This window comes from Ixodes scapularis, unplaced genomic scaffold, assembly GCF_016920785.2.
Source record: "Ixodes scapularis isolate PalLabHiFi unplaced genomic scaffold, ASM1692078v2 PGA_scaffold5__190_contigs__length_132052651, whole genome shotgun sequence".
In the NCBI taxonomy this organism is placed as follows: Eukaryota; Metazoa; Arthropoda; class Arachnida; order Ixodida; family Ixodidae; genus Ixodes; species Ixodes scapularis.
The window spans coordinates 15,454,025-15,480,517 of NW_024609880.1; the positions used below are offsets into that span (position 1 = coordinate 15,454,025).

General features: G+C 43.3%; 1 protein-coding gene across 1 annotated transcript in view; it reads right to left on the reverse strand.

Moving 5' to 3' along the window:
- The window catches only part of LOC120836324 (synaptogenesis protein syg-2), a 42,149-nt gene extending 16,722 nt beyond the window's left edge, over positions 1–25,427 (reverse strand). The window contains exons 1-4 of the mRNA XM_040218202.2: positions 25,278–25,427; positions 24,438–24,582; positions 22,713–23,006; positions 15,857–16,144 (exon numbers count right to left, since the gene is read on the reverse strand). Of these exons, the coding sequence (XP_040074136.2) occupies positions 15,857–16,144; positions 22,713–23,006; positions 24,438–24,582; positions 25,278–25,418 (868 nt within the window). The 5' untranslated portion in view covers positions 25,419–25,427. The remainder of the gene's footprint in view (positions 1–15,856; positions 16,145–22,712; positions 23,007–24,437; positions 24,583–25,277) is intronic.
- Between the last annotated feature and the right edge of the window lie 1,066 nt (positions 25,428–26,493).

Here is a 26,493-nt window from a genome sequence, read left to right on the forward strand (position 1 = left end):
TATGCGCTTTGCTCTCGGTAACGTCAGCGAAGCTGGCTCAATCCCCCCCCTCCCCCCCCCCCCTGGATCGTTATTCGAACTTCAGAGCTGCCGCGATACGCAGGTTCATACACCTGGAAGGCGGATCCGGGCGGAACACGCGGTTCCCACGAGGAGACATAAACAATTGGGCGATACGGTGCTGTTATTTGGGACGGGTTGAAAAAAAGCATGCGCAAAGAGCAAACAGAAATTTAAAAAAAAATGCTATCGCACTAAAAAAAAAAAAAAAATTAAGTAGTTTTGGAAGGAGCACTTTGTACCGATCGCTAAAAACGAAGTTTTAAAATCCCGGCCGAGATGGTACCAGTGTCGCAATACAATTACGGAGTTGACATATTTCGGTTTAGCGTCGAAGGTTTCCTATCCTCACTCCTCTGCTTGGGATTGGTAGATGTTTTTCATTTCTTGTTGTTGGTTCGTGGTGTCCTCGGCTGGATTTCTTAGACTGCCCGCTCAAAAATGTACACAAATTTGAACAAAAAAAGTTACGGCGAAAAATACAATCAATACAATTATGATCGAAGATGATATGTGGTCTGTGCAATAAAAAATACGGGGATGTAAAAATGAAGCTGGTTATGAGGCTAAAGAAATAGTGACGCGGTAACCCCGAAGCGGAGAAAAAACGAGACGGACAACACAAATACAATTTGTACTATTTATCGTTCAATGTGCCTAAATTTTCCCAATTGGTGGATATCACATTTCGCTACGAACTCATGCGTGTTTGTTGGATGATCACTATGGGCTAATAAAATCCCTTCTCCAATTGGTGGAGGTGGAGGCCGTACATACTTGCAGAAAAAAGCGACAGAGTGCTATAATAAAAATGAAGTGGTATGATATGCGTCGAGATCACATTGCCATAGCCTTATCTGTAGGCCACGGTATCACCGTAAAATGTGTGCTGAAGTGCGGCAGGACATTGAATGGTGTTGCTGGACTTCGAATCTTTGTGCATGTCAGCGAGGGACCAATTTTGACTGAGTGTTTACTTGTGGGAAATATACAGAAAAAACAAGAAAGATGCGCAGTGAACATCAAAATACAAGAATATCCTCGCAGCCGGCGTGCACGCCTGTCATGGCAAAAGATCGATCGCATAGCAGAGTCCACGAAAGTTCCCCAAGTATTTCCCTTCAAGCGAATTAAAAAATTATTCAAACCGGAAAAAGCTTTCCACCCCTTGCGTGACCACCGGAAGGCACTGGAATACCACAGATATTTCGAAATACGGTTTGATCCCAACTTCAAGAACGTGGTTGTAATTGTAGTGTAAAATGATCGAAATCTGAGGTTCAAAGCAGATTAAATCATAGTTAAAGTTTAGCTTTAGTGAAAAGTAATTAAGTACAAAAATAAGGTACTTAAAAAAGTAATTGCCATTACGTATTTACATTATTCTAATTTAAGTGTCACCCAAATATGGATAAGGTGGAGAAGCGAATGACAATTCGTCAAATTGGTTGTTCATATTTAAACAGCGTAAAACCAGGCCAGCTAAGTATCCGCTGAAAAGGTGGAGTTTGGTTAGGCTAGGCTACACTCTAATAAAAGTCTGTAGACTTCACACTCCTTGTCCCATTTAAGGCACCTGAAAAGTTCAGTTCGACGAACAGCACACTGACGTGGAACTGACGGCCCCAACTTTTACGAGAGGCTTGATGACCGGTGCGTTATAACATATTAAACAACTACAGTACGTGTCAAAGGCTAGGGAAAAACAGAGGATTTGCAGTAGGGCCAAGAAACCTCCGATCACATTTTTTTGCAGTCAGTCACACTTACATTAGCTATTTTAAGTCAAACTCGGCTGTCAAGCCATTCCTGAAAGTTGATACCGTCGGTTCAAAGTCAGTGCGCTGTACGTCCAATTGAAGTTTTGTAGTGTATTATATCTGACAAAAGGTGTCCAAATATAACCTCTTTTCTAGTGTATAGGTTATGCTTGGTTTGGCAAGGTTAGGCTGGTTAGGTTGCGTTAGGATACACTCGCTTGAATTTTTTTATGTATACGAAATGGGTTCTATGAATTTCAGACAGTACAGCGCCATCTCTTCGTCAAACTTAGCAGGAAACTGATCAAACCTCTTCAGTATGTAGCAGCACCTTCGCACCACGTGTGAAAGGTGCTCAGCGATCATACTCCCTTATTCCCCTTAGGGAAACTAAGATAATCAAGAGAAAGTGGTTGTAACTTTTAAAGCGATATGCAATTAACCTAGTAGCGAGTAATTATACCCCAAACTAAGTATGTTTTTATAACAATCGAGACCGGTTACGCTTGTGATCAAGTTTCATGAATATGTGCGAGCGTGTGCTTCCGCCCTGAACAGAGTCAAAGTCAGGTTACTGTATAGTTCGTATATTCAGTGTAACCCGCACAGTAGCGATGTAACCCGCACAGGCGAGCACATGATCGCCGCCTGGCAACGCCATGAAGCTACGGCAGCTGGTGCGTATCTGTTTCGAGGAACAATCTTGGCAAGGTGGGAGAGGTAAGGCGCGAAATCGGCCGCAGCCGATGTTACATGACGCTGTCACTACGGAGCCGTTGTCTGTCACGCGTTCACCTTCATATGGATTGCGACCGTGCTTCAAGGACTCTGGCGTGAAATGAAATTGACTAAACCCATAAAAAGGCTTGACGAACTAAACCTGATATGCGCAAGCAATGTACTGCGGGGGGGGGGTTGATCCATGCTTAAATACAGACGGCCAACATCGTCCACCGTTCCTCCAACCTCGATGCCGAACCTAAACTTAAAACACACGACAATGTAATATTTATTTCTAGGTATGCGGTTTACTTTATTATCGGGGTATTGATCTCCGCGATCGGTGTGTTTGTGTGTGTTCGCGCTAATTCACACAAAAATCTCCTCACGCTGACTTCATGGTGCGACAGGTGCTTCAAACTGAGTGATCGAATCGACATCGACAGCGCGCTTACCTATTTCATACGTTATCATACCGCGAATACAGATAAACTCTTCCATAAAAACACACGCGCATAAAAAGCAACACTAACAACAAAAGAAGAAAGCACCTCAAAGGCGTCGCCTCCCATTACGTAAGCGTTCAATTCCAGGAAAAACCTGCGGTGCTGATAATTTTCAGCTAGCGGAAGTTTCGTCGGGGATAATTGATGATCCCGGTACCGCAACCCCTCCTCCTCCACGTCGAAAAACCGCAGAACCGTCTAGGTTCCGCAGGCTTCATCGGTGAAACGTCCCCTTTCTCTTTCACCCGTTCATGCTTCCATGAAACGAAACCTTAACTACGAGGCGTGCTAAAAGCGACTATATAAAAAAAAAGCCATTGTAGTTTTCTGCAGAAGATGAGTAGTGATAATGGAGCGAAGAGAAAAATTAAAAAGAGTTATTAAACACGAGGGTAAAAAAAGTATGGGACGGCGCATTCTCGCAGACCGCTTCAGGAGCCGATATTGATGAGGGGGTCGATTCATATGTAAGGCCGAATGATTAGATGATGCGCATTTTCTGGTTTAGCTTTATCAGTTGGACGTAAAGAACTTCGTGCTTTATCTCTATTCATGTTCGCGCAATTTCACTTTTTTGGGCTTGGTTTCCGAGAGTTACCATAACACCATAGGAGGGTTGTATTTTAAGCTGTTAAAGATTCTGAACGCAAATTTACTCGGGTTAACTAGTTCAGGATTTTGATTTTTTACAATTCGACCTAGTGCCTTCTAAAAGTAGTTAAATTATAATTAGAGTTACTAACGCAACGAAATGTTTAAAGACAATTATTTATACTTTCAGAAAGTAAAGCAACTACTTCGCACTTACTTGACTTTGACAACCTCCGACCTCGACGGTGTTGGTGTGGTACCATTCGTTCGCACCAAAATTGATTTCTCAGTTCATCATCTGTTTGTTTATGATGCAGTAGACTATGGGCGTTTTGCATTAACCCCATTTTGTGCCACTGTTTCACTCAGTTCAGTAATGACATGAGTATGACTTATGTCAGTTGCTTTATTATTTCGCAACAACACAAACGTCGCGTTGACTCGTATTACGGCGGTGTAGCATACGGGATTAATTGTGTTAGTATGCACTGAAGGAATCTATTATAATCTTAATTCTCAATTATTTTGGAAATTGCAGATATAATTCGCGATTAGATATTAAATTAACACATCCAAATTTCATCATCTTAAAATTTTCGCTGCCCCTAACAATGCAAGGCACTTTCGTTCTGTGCGGGGCATCCTCTGGGCCCTTCTTTGCTGTGGCTTTGGCAACTCTTAAGATGTGCATCCCCCGTCGGCGCCCTGACGCACTCTCGGCGCTTTGAAAGCACCACTATTTAGAGAAAGAGACATGAGGCAGAGACTCAATCTACGATCACATATTCTTGTCTTAGGAAACTAATTTTGAAGTTGACAAGGTCATAAGAAATACTTGTAGCTATAATTAAAATTCACAATAAATAAGGTATTTTTTAAGTTACAACTTGGATTGCTTTTGTTGAGAAGAAAGCAATTTCAATGACAAATTACTCACGTGTAACTAAACTATACTAATTCAATTACTGTAACTGAATTACTACCGAGGTATAAACAAATATACATAAAACGCGGCAACATACTTTAACTCCATTAAAAAAAATTGTGAGTGGATATTTATTGTACAGAAATCAAAAATATGCTTTGGAGAATGTTATATCTGATATTTATCTGCAGTAGAAATCTTCGATATATATATATCTATATATTTATATTAATTAGCGTGAAATAATCTTTTTGATATTTCGCTGACTTGTTAGATTATGTGTTTCAGCCTTAAGACTTGTTCGCACGGCCGGATTTGTCGAGGAAAAGATACACTTAATTGACTCGTAACTCCCGCAGCTTGGGGTCGTTTAGTTTACTGCGCACCTGACGAGATAGCTCGGTGTCAAGAATGTTAAAATATTAACTTTAAATCTTAGATTGTTTAAGAAATAATATTCACGACTAAGGCAGTTTGATTAGGAAGGTTGATTCGGGTGTTTTTAGGAACCTGAATGTATCTACCACAAGTTCATCCAGGCGCTCAAGACCGATTGGCTGGTGGCTGACGAGGGGGTATTCTCCTTGCGCTCTGCCGTGGCGAGTGAATCACAAATGGCCTGCGTTTTGTCACATTCATTTATTTCTGCAGATGTATTGCATGTGAGAGAGCCTTTAGATAGAACAAAGTGCAAGATTGTCAAGCGTAAACCACGCATCAGAAAAACAGAAATAGGTGATATAATTATCATAAACGTATTGTCAGTGGGTCTGCGTATAAGAGTGCTTAGTGTTTGAGATATTTAGGAGTTTAACTGTTCAATGCACAGCCGTGCCTTGCGGTGTTCTGCTAGTTGCTGCACGAACGAAGCGTCCATTCAAATATGCCTCGCGCAGTGTTTAAAGTCAATAATCGGTTCCTTGTGGCAGAATCCAATGAATAGACAGATGAAACCTGGGTCGGGCTTTCCACCTTGGATGTTTTTTAGAGCGGCCATAGAACACTGTACGTGCCTTAATATTGTTATATGTTATTGGTTTTGTGGTTTTGACTTTCCACGTATGGTTTCTTTTTGAAACACTGCCTTTATACACCTAACAATTATTTTATTATTGAAAATTTATTGCACATTGATATTAGATTAAAGAGTATAGAAAAACAAACGTTTTCTAAATCCAAATGAGAGGTCCAGTTTTGTGTTTTTGAGGCGATAAGGGTGCATATGGACGAGTCCGATAAGAGCTCCCAATCCTCAGTGCAGTGTTGGAGGTAACGCGTTACTAGTAACGACCTTACTGGTAACGCGCTGCATTTTTCGCTAACGCAGTAAGGTACTCGTTAGTATTCTGAATGACTAACGAGTAAAGTATTTCCGTTACTTTTTTTACGGTATCGGCTGTCAAATTTCGTTACTCGTTACTTTTGACCAAAACTGGTGAAATCCTGCACGACCTTATCTCAAAATCCTGCACCAGCTTATCGCTGCACGGAACCAGCATCTGTCACAAAAAAGTTTAAAAAAAAAAAAAAAAAAAAACTCACTTCTCGAAGGCGAAAAAAACCTTCGGCTACCAGCTAATTCGGTTCATCCTCCTTTTTCCTTTTTTTTTTTTTTCATAGTGTCACCACTTACAAGGCTTGAACGAACGACTGCGTTACAGCCTCCTCCCCTCCCTCCTCTCCCCCCCCCTGCTTTGTGCAGCAGAAGTGGACAGCGGGGGGGGGGGGGGGGGGGGGGCGGGGAGCCGTGAAGAGACATCCGTTTACAACAGTGGACTACTAGTGCCGAAGCGATTTGCTCATTTCTCTAGTTAAAAAAAAAAAAAAAAAAAAAATCCTTCGTGGAATATTTTTACCCTCGCTCTCCCCCTCGCTGCCTGAAAGTTCCTGACTCACTTTTCTACAGAGAAGAATCTTTCGCTTGATTAGTCTTTAATTCCCTAAAGTCATGATAAAAAAAAATAAACCTGGAAAGAAAACTTACAAACACGAAACATTTTTTTTTCACAGAAAAACTAAGAGCTACTGCTGATAAGAGGCAGCGAGTGATTATAACCAGTGTGCTGGTAACCGGTGTCCTGTTCCAGATAGTGAAGTAAATCAGTCTCTGGTAATAGTATGGACCGGACTGTTACTAAAACCGGCGTACAGATGACGGGTTTTGGTTGGCTGGTTGTGTTCCAGCAGTCCCCGTTCGCATGCTGTAGTTCATAAAAGCCGATTGACTAACAACTCCGACTGATTCTGCGCGGGATATGGGCATGAACAACGAAAGACCGTCGCCATGGCCAGCAGGTTTGAAGGAAATGTATCACCTAAAGGAGACAGAATCAGGTAATTTACAGTTTCAATGCCTAATCTGCATGCCGAAAATTAAGCTGCTTCGCGCATCAAAACACTATGAAACCACTCTGTAAATTTTTATCTTTATCCAAGCTTGTTAAGGAGGTTTATCATACATATCTGCTAAACATGTGTACTCGATACAGAAAAGTAACGTAAAAGTAACGTTCGTTATTTTTGAAAAGTAACGGTAACGGTGTATCGTTACGTTTGTAAAAGTGTAACGTAGCTCGATAACGGGTTACTTTTTACCAAGCTAACGAGTAACGCTATTTCGTTACTTTTTCTCGGTAACGGGCACAACACTGCCTCAGTGTGAGATGAAAATATATGTTGCATTCATCTGTGAACAAGACAGTCAAAAAGATTATGATACCGCCAGAATGCTCACCCACTGTTAGGAAACTTTGCCAGAAATATTTACGAGACACATATGGCACGAGGGGCCTTGGGTATAGTTTTAACTCTCACATCGGACATAAACCGCGTGGTTCACGAAATTGAAGAGTTGTCAGAGTGCCTCATGTCGCGCAGTATATGATGTGTATAGTTCCTGAATTTTGTCGCTTAAAATTTCCATATGTTTCTACCAGCAATGAAGATCTAGGAGCGTGCTTTCTTGTAACAAATTCTAAGTGATGTATACCGTCGAAGGACCGAGATTAGTAGGCGTACCACAGTGACCGGTGTACCCTGCTGAAGTTACGTATAACACTGCAAGAAAAGTTGATTTTCAACCGCCTTGATATTTCCGAGTGCATAACCGAGAAAACACGCTTCTCCGTACATCTAGGAGATTCGTCTTTATTCTTACTTGGAGAGTAAAATATAAGAAGTGTCAGAATGTCCTTGCCTAGTTAGCCTCGGCCTAGCTCACACACGAACCTTATATGTCGAATTATTCGATAAACCGAGTGTAGTGGATAAGGAGCTGAGCGCTGTTTTGCAGTCATTCACTCACGCACCAGCCAGCTGTCACGTCGACGCAGCGTTGCTCGCTGCTGCCGTCGACGTTCGGTCCGGCTTTCTCGCCGTTTGGTTTTTTCTTTGTTACTGGCATTAGTTTGTCGAAAAAAAAAAACCTTTATTCTCAGCTCATTGTCGTTTCGTACCATCGCCTTCTTCCATGTGATTTCTGATGGAGGTTAGGAATACATCATTTCAAGCACAGAAAGAACAAGACGATGAAACCGTCGGCTGCTACCTAAAAAAGTCCTCTCTCAAAAAAAAAATAAAAGCACCGGAAATGAAAAAAAAAATAGTTTCTGGTTGTCTCCGCTCCTAGGTTCGGTAACCTTCGAGTAGAATCTGTGACGAAAGTGAAAAATTTTCACTTAATATTTTATTTTCAGAACAAAATATCTTCATAACCGAAAGGTGTCTTTATACGTTTTGCGTACTTTTGTATCATTTGCTACTCAAGTAAGGCGTCTCCTTTTATAACCGTGGAGCTCTTACTGATATGGGTCATGTATCATTACTAGAAAATCGCTGCACTTCATGAATGGATTGCCGAATAATATTTATTTTTTTTAATATCCGAGGCTTTATGAGATAAAACCCAATTCCTCTAAAAAATTACCAGCATTATTGTTGGAGCCATAACCACCGGCGCGCGGAGTAGAATATCCCCCTCGCTAGCAGTATTCCAAACAAGGCACTTCTTAGAGCAACACTTAGATGCTTGTTGCTTTACTGAGACCAATTCTTAATAAGGAAAATTGCACTTCTTAGAGCAACACTCAGATGCTTGTTGCTTTAATGAGACCAATTCTTAGCACGGAAACTTGCGTTAAAGCGTTTTGTTATTGGCTTTGGGCCTAAGTTTGTACTGTGTACCCAGATTAGAAGGCAACCAAGCGAATCCAGTGCTCGGTTCTTCTCCTCGTGCCAGGCTTCAGGCGGGTTAATAACAGACTAAACCCTTCCTTTCACCTCGTGTGTATGTAGCCAAGTAAACACATTTATCAAGAATCAACGGATCTTGATTAAAATAGTTATAGTGGGCATTTCGGACCGATAAATGTCAACCTCGTGGACTGCTTCGAACCGAGACGGGGTCGGCGGAGCGCTCCCATGCCGTCGATCAGATCTGCGCTGGCTCCGGAACCATCTTGTCCCCCAGTGGCGTCAGCAGTGCGACGTAAGTGCAGAGCGGAGGGAACGATGTCAGGGGCACTATTTAGTGGGCTAGTTTCGATTCAAGACCGTTTACAATTTTTCCATTCCTGGAACCGTGAGGTGAAATATAAATTTCACCTCACGGTTAAAGTTACTGGGTCCTGGGAATGTGGCGCAAAGCACCCCGGACGGTCGCCATTTCAATTCATACAATGACCCCTTTCCCAAGCCCCAAGCCGATTTCAATTCCTATTGACAGGTTGCTTTACTTTTTTTTTTAACAACCATAATTTTTTTTTTATTTATAGGCCAGCAAAAGAAGCGCGCATTTTGAACCGCCACCACACGCAGCGAGGGTTTCTGGCGGCATTAACAAATATTTTACCCGTCTTCAAATACGCCAGAACAACAGTACTCTTTTGAGAGATCTACGGAGATAAGCACGATTTATAAGTTATTTCACGCAGTGGTGGCAAAGACGCTTATACCTGCGAGGAACGCGTTCATAACTGTGCGCCATAGCGATGCTCCATAAAAACCCTTTGGAAGCTTCGAAGATTTGAATGGACCAAAATGGCGATTGACATGGCAATTAAGATCAGTCAGTCAATCACCTTGCGAGGTTAAGTCGCTTTCACGTTTGTATTTGCTTGTGTCAGGCAAGCAAGCATGAAAGGGAAAGGCGCTTTTTTTCAGGCTCCAGAGACTTTAGTCGCGCGTCGACTATAATGAGGCAAGGAATCAATTCTCTAACGGCATTATGCTCTCATTATGCCCGCAGAAGAGAAGGACGAAAAAGGAACCTACACTAAAAGACAAACGCCTACTCGAAACTATTTTTTTTTTTACTTTAAAAAAAGGAGAAATAATACACGCAAAGAACTTTTTCACACGTGCCACTTCCACCCATAATAACTGCTTACTAGGGCACGCGCTGGACTTTATTGTAATTTTCAGGAACTGCAGCTCGTTCCTACACAACACCACTGACGCCACACTTATGCAGTTCTCTTTCCCCTCTAGGAATGTGAAATGCCTCAAGCCCTTCGCATGTCACCTTGTCCTTGTGTCGTACTTAGATAGTGGGAGAAATAAATTACGGTTCGCACAGGCACTCTATACAGTGAATCGGCAGGTGTCCTCCCGCAGTGGCTCCTTTCGAATACTTATCAGAGCTCGTTGTTCAGGCAACGTCCCGTCCGGCCAACGTATGTGTGGCCTCAAAAGAGTGTGGTGTGTAATACGGTATTCTTATAGCACCTGTGACCATCGCATTGGCGTGTTTCTTACAACACATGTTACATGTTGTCGCGTTCACTCTGCGACGAATTGGGCATATGTCTTTAGGAGCTTGCTTTGTCGTGTATCTTCTTGTTTCGTCCTTCTCTTTTTATCAACATGGACAACTCTTAGCTAGCTTAGTTTTCTACTTAATTAACGCACTTCGCCTCTTTTCTAGTGTTACTCACAGCCCCCAAGTTATGCGGAGCTAAAAAAGAAATATACTTGCAGGTTTCTTACTTTCTTAATTCTGGTCCCAGAAAAAGAGAAATCATGTCTAGCGTTGAAAAACACTTATCCTTTGGGAATGGCTTCGAATGCTTTTTAGAACACAATATACTACACTGATCTTTATTATTCTTCATTGGAACCCAGAAAGGTTGAGGTTAAATTAACCGCAAAGAGCTCGCTATTTGGCAAGTTAACGCCAGTAGAGAGGTTATCACTTCTGGCATTTTACTTTTTTTTACTCTTTTCTCTTTATTTTATTTTAGTGTTCGTAGAGATTGCCTTCTAGTTTTTGGTTCTACAATCATTTGCTGTTTCATCTCTTCCTCCACTTTTCTTTCCTCTTTTATTTCGCTTCGATAACGCTCTGCGTAGACCTTTTCTTTTCCTTCTTTTCCTCACCTGGGCCTCCTCTTAGACCCGATCATGGAAAGAAAAAATAAAACACCGTGTCGTGCTTCCCTTTTTCCCTCCCCTCTTCTCGGGCTTTCCTCCCACCCGAGATTCCCGTCAAAATTTCTTTCTCGCCCGGAGGGTCGAGGGAGGCAGGAAGGGGCCCACTAACGAGACTGCCCAATTAACGCAAACTCGGCACTTTATTGCGAACCAGCTGCCCAGGAAGCCTGGCCTCAGGGACGTCGACGTGGCCGCGTGCTGCGGGGGCACCGCGCTTATAAAACGCCGACCAAGGAACGCGCCAGTGGAAGCGGAGTGAATATTTATGAGACAGCCGTCCGGGATATGCCCCCACCTTTTCCTGTTCATTTTTTTTTTTTTTTTTTCGCGCGTAGGCGGTCCTCGCTTTTCTCTGATACAAAGTTGTTGCCGCCGGCGGCTCTCTCGCTCTAGCGTCAACCCTTTTTGGGGAGCGGTCTCGGATTTTGGGGAAGACTCTTTTGGGGAGCGGTTCCCGACCGGGCCGGGGCAACAAAGGCCGTGAATTTGGAGAGGAAAGAAGCACGTGGGCCAACCGCACCTTATGTCGTAAAAGGGCGCTCGGTGGAGGTTTAGAACGGACCGTTGATATCGTTGCTTCGCAATGTTTAGAACGCCGACACAGTCGAAAGAACCTTTCGATGTACAACCCACTACTACGTTTCCCCCTCTCCCTCCCTCTCTCCCCCCCATATTATTTTTTTCTACGGCAAAAATAAACACCGCATTACTCAGCGTTCATTCTTCGCCGGAAGCCAGCGCTGTCAGTCGGAATCAAGTGCTACAGTTTCAAACCTTACCATTATTACATTCGACTGTTTGCTGCAGTTTTTTTATTTTCTGAAAATTTCAATGGCAAAATGGGACCCACTTTTGGTAATTGGCGCAGTCCAGCTTCGTGCATTAACGGCTCTGCCAACAATCATTTTCTCATAAAAAAAAAATCTCATATCCTTTTTAACAAGACACCTGTTTGCACCGAAACTGGTTCGGTCCGCTAGTGCTAACTTTGGGTGGAGGCTGAGCATTTAGCGGTCCGTAACATATTTTGACGACAGACAGAACAAAATCGTCACTTGTTTTGTGGGGACACCTTGTATAATATACATGGCTATTATTCTATGTACTACCACCGTATAACGACGTCATTTGATTGAGTCCCCTGTATATTCATAGAAAACTGTTGCGTACAAAACAGCAAAGAAAATTATCTTCTGTTTGGACTGGTACGGTGGAGTGGTCAAATGCCACGACTGTCTACCTTGCGTTGGTATAGGCGTTTCGGACTTGGATTAACCTGGGAACCATAGTTTTTTTTTTTCCCCTGGCGCAGGAGACGTGGCGCAACTTCTTTTCGCTATCTGAACTTTCTCCACTGCGTGAGGGGTGCTTATGCATGCGCTGAACCCTTATTTAAAAAGCACCACTCTTTGCCGCTCCTGTGGACCCTTTCTGCTTCAACTTGTATTTATATTATTCATCTACCCAAGATAATGTCCTCGTTATTTTGTTCGTTTTAAGAGAAAGTGTGTGCTTCTTGTAAATTGCCTCGTCTTTCTTCATTACTAAAATTACGTCCCGGAAGTATATATAAAAACAAACTATACTTCACTATTTAAGAGAGCCTTCATTTTCGTACAACCGAAGCGCGGAAATCCCGATCATCGCACAGAACAAGAAAATTCGCAGGAAAAAAGAGAGCAGCGTTTACGCTAGCGAGAAATTGAACGCTGTGAGATTTTGTAAACAGCGCTAATCCTTTCTTCGGCAATTTTTCCGGATTCTTAATTAGAATTTTAAACACCAGACAAGAAGCCAGCGGTGCAACGATGCCATTAAACAGTGATTAGGTTGTTTTGTTTTTTTCGGTGTTTGAAATTGCTTGTCAAGTTTTTGTTATGTTCAACATTAGGTTCCTCCTCACTCGGAAGGCTTCCACTTCCAATTACTTCGGTTTGCCAGATCCCACGTGCAAGGCGGCGCTGCGTCTCAACAGCGGCGTCAAGTGCAGTAATCCGCGCGACGCCAGTCACTTCAGGATTAAGAACATCAGAGCGAGCGATAAGAATTCCACCTTGAGAATAACATGAGGCTGTCTGGATAATATTCCGCTGAATGTTTTTAGAGTTTGAGACATCATAATTATGCGAGAAGAGTAGATCTTGTTCAGTAGCTCTGTCACGCCTAGCGTGCGAAGGGCGTATGGTTTTAATAGGGAGTTTTCGTAGACCGTTTTCGCCGACCCGCAACGCCCTCCACAATCCGCTACAATACCCGGACATCTACAGTCAACGCTATCGGCGCGCAGGCGCAGTAGCTGCTGCTTCGTTGCGTAGGGCTTAGCGGAGTGGGAAACGTGGTCTACAAAGACTCCCTAATAGTGCATTGCGGTATGGTGTACGGCTAAGACTAGGGGTAACGCGGTAGAGTCAAATAATAAACAATGTTTTTGTACCGGATAATATTAATTGAAATAATAATTCCAGCGCGTTTCAATAGAAAGAAAAACAACGAGTGTTTCTGGGAAGCGTGTCATTGCGTCCGTATCAACGCTGTAGCGCAAGTGAGCAACCAACGTAGTCGGCCAGCGGTCACGTGGCAACAGCACTCGACACAGAATAAACTGTATATGTAATAAAGTCTTAAATTTCATGTAGCCCTTACTTTTTTTTTTTTGTCATATAAACATAAACGATCAAACAGCGTCAGGAGGATGGCGGTTGGGAAACACAAAACGACTGATTCACAAAGGATCGCATCATCGATATTAAGCGCTTCGTGAAATTATCCCCGTCAAATAAGAGAGCTCCACAACACAGACGCCGTCATGCCAGCTATTTCTCAGCAATCGGCGTTGCAGAGAGCAAGCGACAGCGACTGACACTCTGGCTGCAGCCGCAGCCAGAGGGAAAGAGCGCTGAAAGCCGAAAACCCACAGATCCCCCTTCTTGTGTGGTGCCTTGCCAACGGACGAAGACGATGACGACGGCATTTTCTTCCGCTGTCAGCGACAGTTGGCACATTCACCATGACGCACTGAGTTCTATTTAAACACTCCTTGGATAACTCCCCAACTCCGCTTACGAACATACTCACACACACATGCCGATAAGGGCCCTACTAAACCACGGTCGCTCGATTCTGTTTCCCGCATCGCTGGGAACAGTCTGCTGTGTGGTTCTTTTTGCCGATGGAAACGAAGTGGCCGAGGCGCCCGCAGTGAATGGTGGTGAGCCTGGTGGCGCTGAACAGCGGCCACACTGGCTGGCGACCAAGCCAAGCCAAAGCATTGCTCATGATCCCTGTTCCACGCCTTTACCAATAAGCTAAGATAAGGTGGATCGCTCTCTTTACGAATCTCGCGGGAATCGGCAGGCCATAGCGAAGTGGCAGTAATCAAGCGGTAGTGACTGAGGACTGAGGCGGCTCTCGGTAGCACGGAACCATCATAGGAACCACCCAAGCAAACTCGCAGAAACCAACATGTAAATGCTGTAAAAAAACATGCTGGGTCACTTGCCATTGATTTGAGGCACCCGCTAACCTATTTAAATTTTGAAGCGCTAATGAAGGCTGGACAAAACCTACGTAGGTCTCTATCATGAGAGGCACGCGTGCTGGGAGTCAAAAGTGTTCAGCACAGCGCACTTAATTTGGGCTTCTGCGCCGGACATTAAAAAAGTAGGACATTTTTACCAGGTGATCTCGAGGCAATCTTTATTGTGTGTGCATCCTGCTTTGTGAATTACATAACGCGTTCAGAAACTCCCCCGAGATCGTTGCCCACTTCGAAGAGGGGACTAAGTGACTACGGCTATCGCGATGTAGATTCTGCCCAAAGCGACAATGAAGTCGATTGTATTGACCCTGAAAACACTCCCTTAGACCCGGAACAAACCTATAGATTGCCGGCTGAAGTACAGTAACGTAAAAAGGGAAAAAAATCGCCTGTTCCAGTAAAAAGAAACCAGACATTATCATCACCATCACCGCCATTTTAACGGTGGTTCGTCTCCCTGCAGCATCCGTTCTTGCCACATAGTTACATGGAAAGGGATGAAGAGAAGATGAAATAGTAGTGGTTGTTGAGGTCGTGTGACTTGCCTAAATGGTATACGGTACTAAACCACTGAGTGATTTGCTTTCTTTTACATTAATTTCTACAGCAGTCTATAGTGCTTCGGTACTCGAGCAGGTTCAAATCCAGCAAAAGAAACCGGCGTCGTTACAGCACGATAGCACACTTAAAAAGGCTTGCGTGGCCACCGCCCGTCGCGTCTCTACCCGCGGCATTGAAGCCGTGGCACCCCTTCGTTTACGAAACATTTTTCGGTGCGCCGCTGCCTAAGGTTATAGCGAAATTCACTGCAAATCGCATACCAAGTGCTCGAGAATCCAAAAATGACGTAGTTTTGTGTGTTTTAGAGTTATCACGCAACTGACCGCACTTCTTTTTAGGAGCACTATTCTCATTTTGTAGCCGCGAAAAGAATAATACTTTTCTAAAACACCAAAAAAGAAAATCCTTAAAATATTTAAAAAAAATTAACAATCCGGAATATTTTTGTGACGCAAAAACTAAAAATTAATGTATCTTACCGTTTATGAAAACAAATCTTAAAAAAAGAAATTGGATGTAATATGGTATCTCTTACAATAAGCAGTCTCTGTAACAGCGATGAATAAAATAATCATTCAACAAAAACAGAGGCAATTTTTCATGTCTAATTTTGTTTCGATTTTTTTTTGTCTTTGCGTTTACAGTAAAGCTTATATTTGCGTAAATTTTACGTGCAGACCTCAGAAGACGTCCCTTAGGCTGCGATATATTGTGATAGTATATTTTTCCCCTGCGCGGGACCATTGTAAGATTCCGGCTTACGTACCGACTGGCAGGACCTTGAACTCGCAGGGCGTCTTCTGGCGGCCGATCTTGTTGGCGGCCCAGCAAAAGAGCGAGCCGTAGTCGGCCTTCTCGCGCGGCACGTAAGAGGCGATGCTGCGGGTGCCCTCGGACACGAAGGTCTGCACCTCGTGGTTGCGCAGGCTGCCGTTGAACGACCAGTGGAAGCCCACCGCGGACGGATGGGCGTCCACGTCGCAGGAGACCTGCAGCATCTCGTGCGCCGCGGCGGGGTACACGGTGCGCTGCCGCGAAGAACAGACAGGAGAATCTGGATGGGTGGAAGAAAAAGTATACACCTACAGTTAACTTTCATTAATGTCACAATACCAGGGGCCACTGTTGTGGCCAGGTGGTTCTGCTCGTACATTCTGCAGATTGCATTTTGCACTATTGAATTTGCATTTTTTTTTTTCGTTGAGAGCATGGTGGAACGGCCACTCCAATGATCGTATAAGATTATAATGGCCATGTATAGCCGGGGGTAACATAGGTTATGCTTAAAACGCTCAAGCCCCAATGTACAGGACGAAAACGGTATCGCGACGCGCTCCATAAAAACGATATATTTTCCTGGCATCATTACATCCGACACCGGAAAACAGGCGCTTTTACAATAACATGAATATCCTTGGAAACAACAGTGATTACTGGATAGAATTGTCAGTGCTATAGTGTTTTGCAGCTGCCACTGTGAAATATTATACAAATAGTAAGTAACAAAAAGATATTTTCTTTTTGTCTGTGATTTCTTTTGTTTTTTAAGAATTACCCCTGCCACAGGTCTTATGCTGTAACTGATCATACAGCGTGAAACAAAGGGATCGATGACTGTTTAAAGGGAACGCATGAATCGGTTTGTTAATGTATTGTGCTAAGAGTTTGTACGGGCGTGGCCAAAGAACGTGTATTAGGTGTACATAAATTTCATTGAAAAAATTTACCTAAGTAAAAAGTTAGAAATCTAAAATATACCTACCTACCTACGGCGTCCGTCTGCTAGCAAAAGTTATATGACCGGCAAAACAACCGAAAGATGGCGGCACGTACGTTTACAGACTTCTACAGAGCTTAGGTTAAAAAGAGAATCCATCTCAAACTATGGGGAGCATTTGTCTTTTAATGGCGGGCGCCTCCAGCGAAGATTGTTCGAAAGTACGCGCGAGCAGCGTTATCAAATGGTGACGAGGAGTGCAGCCGGAAGGGCGGAGACTTTTGCAGACGGTCAAAAGGTTTCTTCGTCTACTTGCAACTCTAGTTGCAAACGTGCCCCATGAACCACGTGAGCCCGATATAGCAGGTAAAAGCTCTTTGTAGTATAGGCTCTCTGCAGGGGCACACGACGGGCACTTCCCTCGATCTCGGCATTACCAGGCGACGTTTCTGAGTCAAACGCGATGCGCTTTTTTACTGCGCAAATTTTGAGTGCACGGACGTTTCATTCTACCAATAAAACATAAAAAGTTAAGATAAAATGAGAAGACTATCAATGTGTCGTTTCGTCTTTTTTGATGAATTATGTTTTACTACATGTCGTCGTCTGCTTTGCACGCTGCTTGTTACAGTGTCTCATTTCTTGTCTGCAACATTCAAAGGTGTTGTTTTGGGTTGGAATTCGTCTTGACGCTTCACTTAGATCCCAACGAGAGAGTGAATATTGCTCTCTTGTACCTCCAAAACAAGTCAGCGAGAACAGTGGACTCATCATCGAAGCTGATGCTAAAAAGTACGTCACTCGGTGCCCTCAGTGCCGACCCTACCTGTCGACGCCTGCAGCACTGTCCACATGCAAGGGCCGTTGCGCCGATACGACGACATTGGTTTGCACAAGGCCACTGTATGAAGGGGTTACAAGTATTTCATTTCAAATTTTTTACTCGGAAACGTTTTTTTGTTAAATATGTATACCCTTTATGGACATTATTCGGCCACCTCTGTGCAAAATCTTAAATCAATACGTTCTCTAACCGAGGTATCCGGTCCCCTCCACCAGGCCCCAATCCCTTTGCTTCGCGCTGTAGTTATACATATAATAACTTGATGTGCGCATCAATTTGTGTCCAGATGGTGACATCGCAAGCCATACTGATTTTGCTATTATTGCGTTCTTTTTTTCTAAGCTACTGACACTTTTCTGTTGAAGAGAAAGGCTAACGGTTTGAAGTAATTAGGCCGCGTTTATGCAAGCTCAACGTGCTTTTGTAGATATAAAAAGCGTATCAATTCAAGCTCTCAGTTTAGACATGGGCCAGTGCGGCGTTTTGTTGCACGCAATTTTACTAATATTACTGCTGCAACGGGTTGTCATATTTGGGCTACTGAAAGAGCCATTATGCTATATAAAAGAAAGCGGTACCCTAATTGTGCCCAGAGATCGGATTTCCTTCAAACTGTATGGCTGGCTTACTCGAGTAATGCCAAATGGCGAGGAACCGAACTTAAGATCACGGACGTTTACTCTTTTTAATGGGCCACAGCGCTATTTATAGATGTATCGAGAATATGGAGACAAACCAGAAAATAAACGCTCTGGAGGAAGTCTAGACGCCACTATAGCGTCACAAGCTCTAAATAGTGTCGAACTATTAAAGAAAGGAACAATCGGGTAAGAGCAGTGCTCTCTTCGATATCGTGACTCTGTCAGGTAAACAGTGAAATGTTCATAAATATTTACGCGAAAAAAAAATGGAGATATTACGCGAAAGTGATATCTTTGCATGTATAATTCTTAATTACCCAATGTTGTATTTCATAAATTTTAGCACAGTTATAGTCACGTTACTTTCTTATGAAGGCCACCTAATCTAATAATAAACTGCCCGTTTTGATACCTAATTGAAAGTGAAGACCAATTGGCTTAATTCAACGAGCAATAAGGGCGAAAGAAAAAAGAGTGAGAAAATAGTAGAAATTGAATCGGTTGGACAAAGCGAAGTCGGCTTAAGGCCCACGTGGACACATGAGGCAACAATCTGGCAAGTAATATTAGTTTCTGGTTAAGTGTCTGAAAAGTACTTGAAGTAAAGTACAGAGTAAATTTGAGGTTAGGTACTTCAAGTAATGTAGTAAGTACACCGAGCGCATTGTACCTGATGCAAAGTACTATAAATGCACTGTAATTTAAAGTACTATTAAATCAATGTACTTTTGAAGTAAAATGCAACTACGTATAACACAATGTTTCATGGTCTTTCACACTGGCATGCATTGCCCCCGGCGGAATCGAGCGTGCATCAGTTATTTTTCGAAATGGTGGCGAATATTGAATCAAGTTTTGGGCTTAAGCTTAGCAAGTTGGTTCATTGCTTGTGAATGGGGCCAGCTGAACATGAAAAACACACAGAGAAAAAATTATAACATTCGCACCGCTGGACAAGCAACATTTAATAATGCCTGTTTTTCGTTTCCTGCTTATCCTTGATTCCGGTTTTCTTTTTCTTTACACTCACTTAGATTTTTTTTTAAATCTTTACAATTGATTTAGGTTTTCTTTCTCTTTACACTTAATTTGGAATTTATTTTCCTTGAACGCATTCACGTTTCTGCTGTCGGAATGTTCTTATCCCTTTTCTTCTGCCTTCTTTAAAGCGATCTTCCTCTTCTACCTTTCCCTGGAACTCATATCATTCCGCAGGAAAATCTTCTCTGAGTTGTGGAGTGCAACGGAAGGGGCACTAACACAGTCCTCGCCTTTTTTTGTTTTTGTTTTCTTCGATGGCTAGATTTTCTAGTAGTTCACGGGCGAGTTGATTTTTATGTCGGCCCACGATGTTTACGTTGCACAACGTTGCCTCGCATTGGCATGCGCGACAATGGGCTGCAAGGTGTCCTGCTGCTGTCAAGTTTCGTAGAGATGTGACATGTTCCCTGGTTCTATCATTAATACAGCGCCCTGTCTACCCAATATAACACCTTCCACATGTTAATGTAATGTTATAAATGACTTCCTTTTGACATTTGGCGCACCTTGTTTTGTGTGCGATGTCACATGCCTCTTGGTGCCTACGTTGGTTTTCGTTTACCCTGCCGCACATTGAATACCCCTTGTACGGCGCGGAGCTTATCACTTGTACCCCTTGCCGGCCTGTGATCTTTTTTAGCCGGTGAGTGAGCCATGGAGATATGGTGCTACCAACGTTACAAGATGAGCTCAGTTGACAAGCTCCGCATTAGCCGCGCTTCGGAAAACCGGCCCCCTCCGTTCACGCGAGAGTGGTGGCGCTGTCGCCGCAGTCCGCCCGGTTCGCAAGGCCGGCCAAGATCTGGGCAAGCTCGGGACGCTGGCTTTTTATTCCGAAATTAGGCAGTCGGTGGCACGTCGACGGCCCTTGCGCACTTCTTTTTAAGAAATGAACTCTGCAAGTAGATTCTGCTGCAGTCACGATTGTAATTATGCACGCTAACGATTTCTTAGATTTTTACTCTATAATTCATCGGATAGCAGAAACGTCACGAGATCAACGAAACAACATTATCTTTTATGGACAACTACAACGTTAAGAGAACAGAAGTTAATATAAAGCGAATTTAAATTAACGCGCGCTTATAAACACGTCAACAAGCATGTTGCTCTCCTCTCAAGCACATAAAGCATGTTTATATTTACACAAATGAACTCGTTTCACATAGTCAACGAGGATGTCTCACAATTCGTGCACTGTTTCCACGAAGCTGCAGCAGGTACTGTAAAATAACGGTTCTAATATCTACCTCACGTTCACACGTAAATCTCCAAATATATACACACGAATTCGCGCTGATCAGCTGATCGAAAATGATGTCTTGAAATTCTTAGCCATTAGTCACATGTCTCTGAAATGGCACGCAGACTCAAGGGAGCGAGGTTGTCACACACGTAAAAAACACACGAGAGGAATAACCCAGTTGCTTTTAGCAGTAGCAGGTCTCGACGTAGTCAAATAAAAAATAGAAAAACAGCCCGATTTATTCGAATGACGAAGACGTCTTCAAATTGGCATTTTTTCCTAATATGGGTTCGGTATGTATGCAGGAGTTTACGTTTGAATATTTTGACACAAACACAGAACACCAGAAGAGAAAAGTTCACGGTGTTTTAGTCTGCAGACGACCAAAACACAACGGTCTATGTGCAGGAAATGAAACCACGAACGATAGACGCAGCCATTTCTCCGAGCTGCTTGCTTGCCTTGGTGCCGAATGTCGGAAAACTGCCAAAACTAAGAAGGCACGGCGGGCTTAAATTTACCTCAAATATCCCAGGAAATGTTGTCTCAATGCGGACATTATCACACTGGCAACACCCCTTAGTAATACATTTTGTGAACCCACACAAACACGATGTTTCACAGCGTATCCACAGGTACCGAAGCCAGACAAACCGAACGGATCGGGCGCGCTTGGACACGAGCGCCGCTACGCGGCAGTGAATGGCAGCGCGTCACTTTTTTTCTGGGAGCTTGTCAACTTCTCCGATCCAGTAATTTTGGGTGCTACCACTATGGGATTTCCAATCTGTTTTTTTGTTGTTCGCTCGATGCCTTCCTGTCCGCGCATCAACTTCTGGGAGATCTTTTCACATATTGATACCAGTAGTGTTTCCGGATACCTAGCATCAAGTAGCCTAGATATCTGTTAAGTTAGTGTAAAGAAAGAGGTAGTGACAAGTTAGTGTAAGGAAAGAGAAAACCGTAATCAAGGATTAGCAGAAAAGGAAAAGAGGCATTATTAGATGTTGCTAGTCCAGCGGTGCGAATGTTACAATTTTTTCTCTCTGTGTTTTTCATGTTCAGCTGGCCCTATTCACAAGCACTGAATCGAGTCGAGTACGCACAAAATAGTTATTTTCGGCAATGGCGTCAAACTCAGCTTCCTCCGACTTCTGCATGTGGCTCCGCTTGTACTGTCTTGCACACAAGGGGACTAAACGTACTAGGGTAAAGAGCATGACGTCAGCTCCGTAACTGCGCAAGCAATCCTCTCGCCGATAGAGTGTTCTCCCCTAATAATTTGTAACCTCCTCACCTGCGTTGACCGCGAACAAGAAGTAACGGTAGCTTAAGAACTGCATGAAAGCCGCTCCAGTAAACCGAGTGATGCGTTGTCTACTCGCATTTCTGGTGGAAGTAAAATATGCCTCCCAGATTTATTCATAGTGGACAAAACGTACTTTGAAATCTGGAGTTGCACGTTTTCGAGAAAGCACCAAAGAAAAATACTTTAAGCAAGGCAATAGTACGTACACAGTGGATGGACTTCAAGTAAAGCAGAAGTTTTTTGAACGGGCTTGAAGTAGTATTTTAAGTACAACGTTGTTCAGATACTTCCGAACACTAACACTTTTGATTCGATATATTCCTTAAAGCAGCGTGATTAAAGTCACAAACACCGAATGTGTACATTGTCGTTGCTTGTATGCATAAAATACTATAGGGTAAACCATTCGACCACTCATGAAAATAGATTATTCGTGCGTGGTTCACTCATTTCACTCACTTAAAATAAATATTGAGGCCTTTTTTTTTTTTTGTAGTAACGCTTTGTTTTATCTTAAGTCTGAGCGAAGACAAAAGCTAGTTGGCAACACAAGCACAAACGCGCAGAGCAGAAACGCGATGTTGCGACGCGTTCGTCGCGCTTGGTGGGATCGGTTGGGGTTGAAGCAAGCACAAAAAGACGGAAAATACAGTGATCCTGCGCTTTTCGAAAAGGTTGAATGGCCCTATTGACCCAAAGCGTTGGTAGCGCTCGGACTTTAGGCGAAACGTATTATACACCTACTGCCACTCATAAGAAGGACCCTCGTTCCTGCTGGCCGGTCAGGTATCAAGTGATCCGGAAAGCGGAATGGGGGTACGCACATTGCACGCTCAGCTGAACCTCGTTGCTGATGGACTCCCCCTCAGAGTTGATGGCGACGCAAACATAGCGCCCCGCGTTTTGCCTCTGGATGGCTTGGAAGACCAGCGACTGGTTGCTGGTGATGACCTTGGCAGCGGGGTCTGAGTGCACCTCTTGGTTGCCCTCGAACCGCCAGACGACCTCGGAGACGCGCGGGTTGGCATCGATGCTGCACTCCAGGTACACGTCCTGGCCCTCGAAGATCTCCTCCAGTCGAAGACGCTTGCCCAGTTGCAGCGTCACTAGCGGTTTGTCTGCCGCAGGGGGAAGACGGAAGTGTAGTCGCGAATGAGGGGATTGCCAACTGGTTGAATTGGGGTGCCCAAAAGGACCGATCTCTTACTCTGATGTGAGGGGTGGATGAAGCTACGTTCGCCAGCTCCTTCTGATTCTTCGCGCGCGTAGAAGTCACACCCTCAAAGCCACTAACCCAATCGTATGGCACTAAGTGCGAACACGTACCGAGATATACGTAGGCGGGGGTACACAAACCTGGTGCCCAGGCATAAACGCATATGCACTGCAGCAGATGAACACACCCGCTGCAACTCAAAAACACACATACAAAAGTACGAATATTCGCACGGCATATAAAACAACAACGGTAACGTAAATTCACAACGACACATTACGCTTTCAGAAATATTCGAGTACATATATAAATTTATGCACAATTCCGCCTGCGCGCACACTTGTGTACACATGTGCCCATGAATGAAAATAACGGTCCATACTTGCTAACCCAGATACCACAAATCGTAATAAAATAAATGAAGACGGTAATCAAGCCATCGATGGAGTTGTGCACCCCGCTTTGTGGGCCAGTTGTGAGAGTCATGACGATCATTTTAAGGTCGATTGGAAAAGAACATTTAGTATTGAAACAAAAAGTGCGCTTAAGAAAGTATATTTCATGACTCGTCGTGCGATGCGGATGCATCGCGGGTTAGTGAAGTACTTAGTAGGCTTGATAGCATTGTTTAGCTCTCAAGTGTGGATACAGAATAAATATTTAAAAGAAACAAAGAGCTGCCTGACTAACCTTTCTGCCATTATCTTGGAAATCCGTGTTGATGGGCAAAATAATTTGTAAGTTTCACGCACACACGACAAGCATTATCAGGAAAATATTTCCCTTTAGTCGACAACGTTTTATCTGGTTAGATAAATGGAGCACTGTACGTTTCTTGGTTTTAATAACATTGTGCTCGGTGTCTGGCGACGTAACGGTACAAGCTAAAAAAAGAAACGAAATAGAATAAACTAGAAGGCGCCAAGTGCTTTACACCGAATGTGATCGTTATTCATTAGTCTTAGTTGGAAAAAATTATGCTCAGTGCTGAGGGAGGTTTGGCTGATTCGATCTGACAAAATCCTTTCGTGCGGCCGTTTTCAAAGAGCCGTCAAGTGAGCCCGCAATCTTCTCGCAAATAACACGGCAGAATTGAGACACCTGGTCTAGACGCGCAGCGGTGATAACGCGCAGCCTCGCACACTCCCCACGCACCGCGCCACTCGTCATTCTCATTTGCTGTCAGAAAGTGTTCTCTGTATAATTTTTTACCGCGTAGTCATTGACCTCATTTCAATCAAGCACAACTGCACAGGTACGTGCACACAGACACAGGAGCACATGTACACAATTTTTGGCTTCAGTCAAAAACCACAGAAGACAGTCCACTCACAGTGAACGTCGAGGTTGTATGACGCCTCTATTGAGCTGCCGACGATGTTTGGATTTTCGGCCACGCACCGCAGTCGCTTGCCGTTGTCCTCCCGTGTAGGCGTGTAGGCCACCACGGAGAAGATGCGGTTTCCGATCAGCATCACCTGCGTGACAAAGTGGCCACCACAGTTGCACAAGGACGATTCTGCTAATACCCAAATGGAATTGAACTCACAATCTGCGAGTGCACCAACAACCCAATAGGGCCGAGGTAGCGAGCAAGGAAGAGGGAAGTAGCATATAGAGGATATGGCAAGATTGCCTTAAATTTGTTCCTAATGATGTGTGAAAGGTAGACGGTTTTGAAATGTTCAAGATATTAATATGACTTGCTGTCGTAAGAATTAATAAGTGTAAGTAAAAATAAATTGAAAAACACGTCCCAGTATTGACAAACATACGAAATATTGCTCGTACAATATTGCTTGAGAGATCTCACATTTTGCTCTTCAAGTTTTTTTAGGCCATGATATTTACACGGATTCTTCTTTATTTCAACCAGAATTGACCTGAGCGTGTTTAGAAAGAAAACAAAGGCACGGAAATTTTTTCAATGGCATATTCATAAAAATTGTGTAGCATTACAGTGAACAGTATCCTGGTCAAATACTGTTCGCAAAAGAGTACAAACGTTTTTCGGAGCGGCGACAAGTTACAAATGTTATGATGAATCGAGCAAACTTTCTCGAAGCATCTGCAAACGAGCTCAGCAAGTGGATGTAAAAAGTTTCAGAATTCACATTCTCGAAGCATCTGCAAACGAGCTCAGCAGGTGGATGTAAAAAGTTTCAGGATTCACCTTGACGTGGTCCATGGGTATCTTGGCCTTGCCTCGCCACCAGGAAATTGCCGGAGCAGGACGGGACCCGGCGGCCTCGCACTCAATCTCGGCCGCCAGACCAGCCGCCAGGGGGCGCTGCTTGGACCGGATGCGAACCATTGACGGCTTCACTGCAACGATGACAGATAACAACCGAGCATATGACCATTAGGTTCATGCGAATTACAGCGTACAAATAAAATATTTTGAACTTTGAAATCATTGTATGTTCAGCATCGTTTCTCTGTATCAACCCGTCATTGCGAAGAGATAACGAAAATTAGCAGAGGTGGAAAACAGCAGCCCTGAACGATCCCATTAAAGTACTTTTCACGGCTTTATTTGAACGAATTTGTAAAGCCTAAACAAAACTTGTATTTTTATATATCTAGGGTGTTCCATGGTAAACAATGGTATGCTTTTAGATACATTTTTACAAAATGGGCTTTTCCGTATTATCTTGATATAGTTCCACAGCTATCTGAGAAACCTTCAATGTCTTCCTCGTGTTCTAAAGAACTTAACAAAATGCTTTTGGTTGTGAGGAGTACTGCGAGGCTAACATATGCGACAATGTATTCTGAGTTTGATCAACTACACCGCATTATTTTTTTAATATTTTAATTTTATACATATTCCCTGAAGATATCATAGATTTGTAGTATTCTTCCGAACGATGACCATATGGTTCTGTAGGGACATGTTCTGCCTATCCTAAGTCGATGTTAATATAGTTTTCTTTCGTGATTCTATTTAGATCTAAAGACATATTTTGTATTTAGAAAAACAAGAATTAATTTATTTTTGATTTTATCTTGACAGTAAGATTGTTACTCGTGTGTCAATATTTCGTGTTTGCAGGGTGTATTTTCATATTTCATTTTTGTTGAGCAGCTCCGCACAACACTCGGAAAGCCAATCATCGCAACTTACGGAGACAGCTCAGCGAATGACAACGCCGAAACATATGTTTAGACCAAAAAAACGATGTCTGAGTTGTGATATTAATCAATGCTAAACGTCACGCTTGCATTGCTTAATGTCCCAACACAGACTGCGTTTTTTTGGTATAAACGTATATTTCGGCATTGACATTCGCTGAACTGCCTCCCTTAGCTGCGGTCATTGCCTCTTCGAGTGTTGTACGAGAAAGTAGACTCACGGGCTTGTTTTTTTTTCTTCTTTTTTTCAGTGC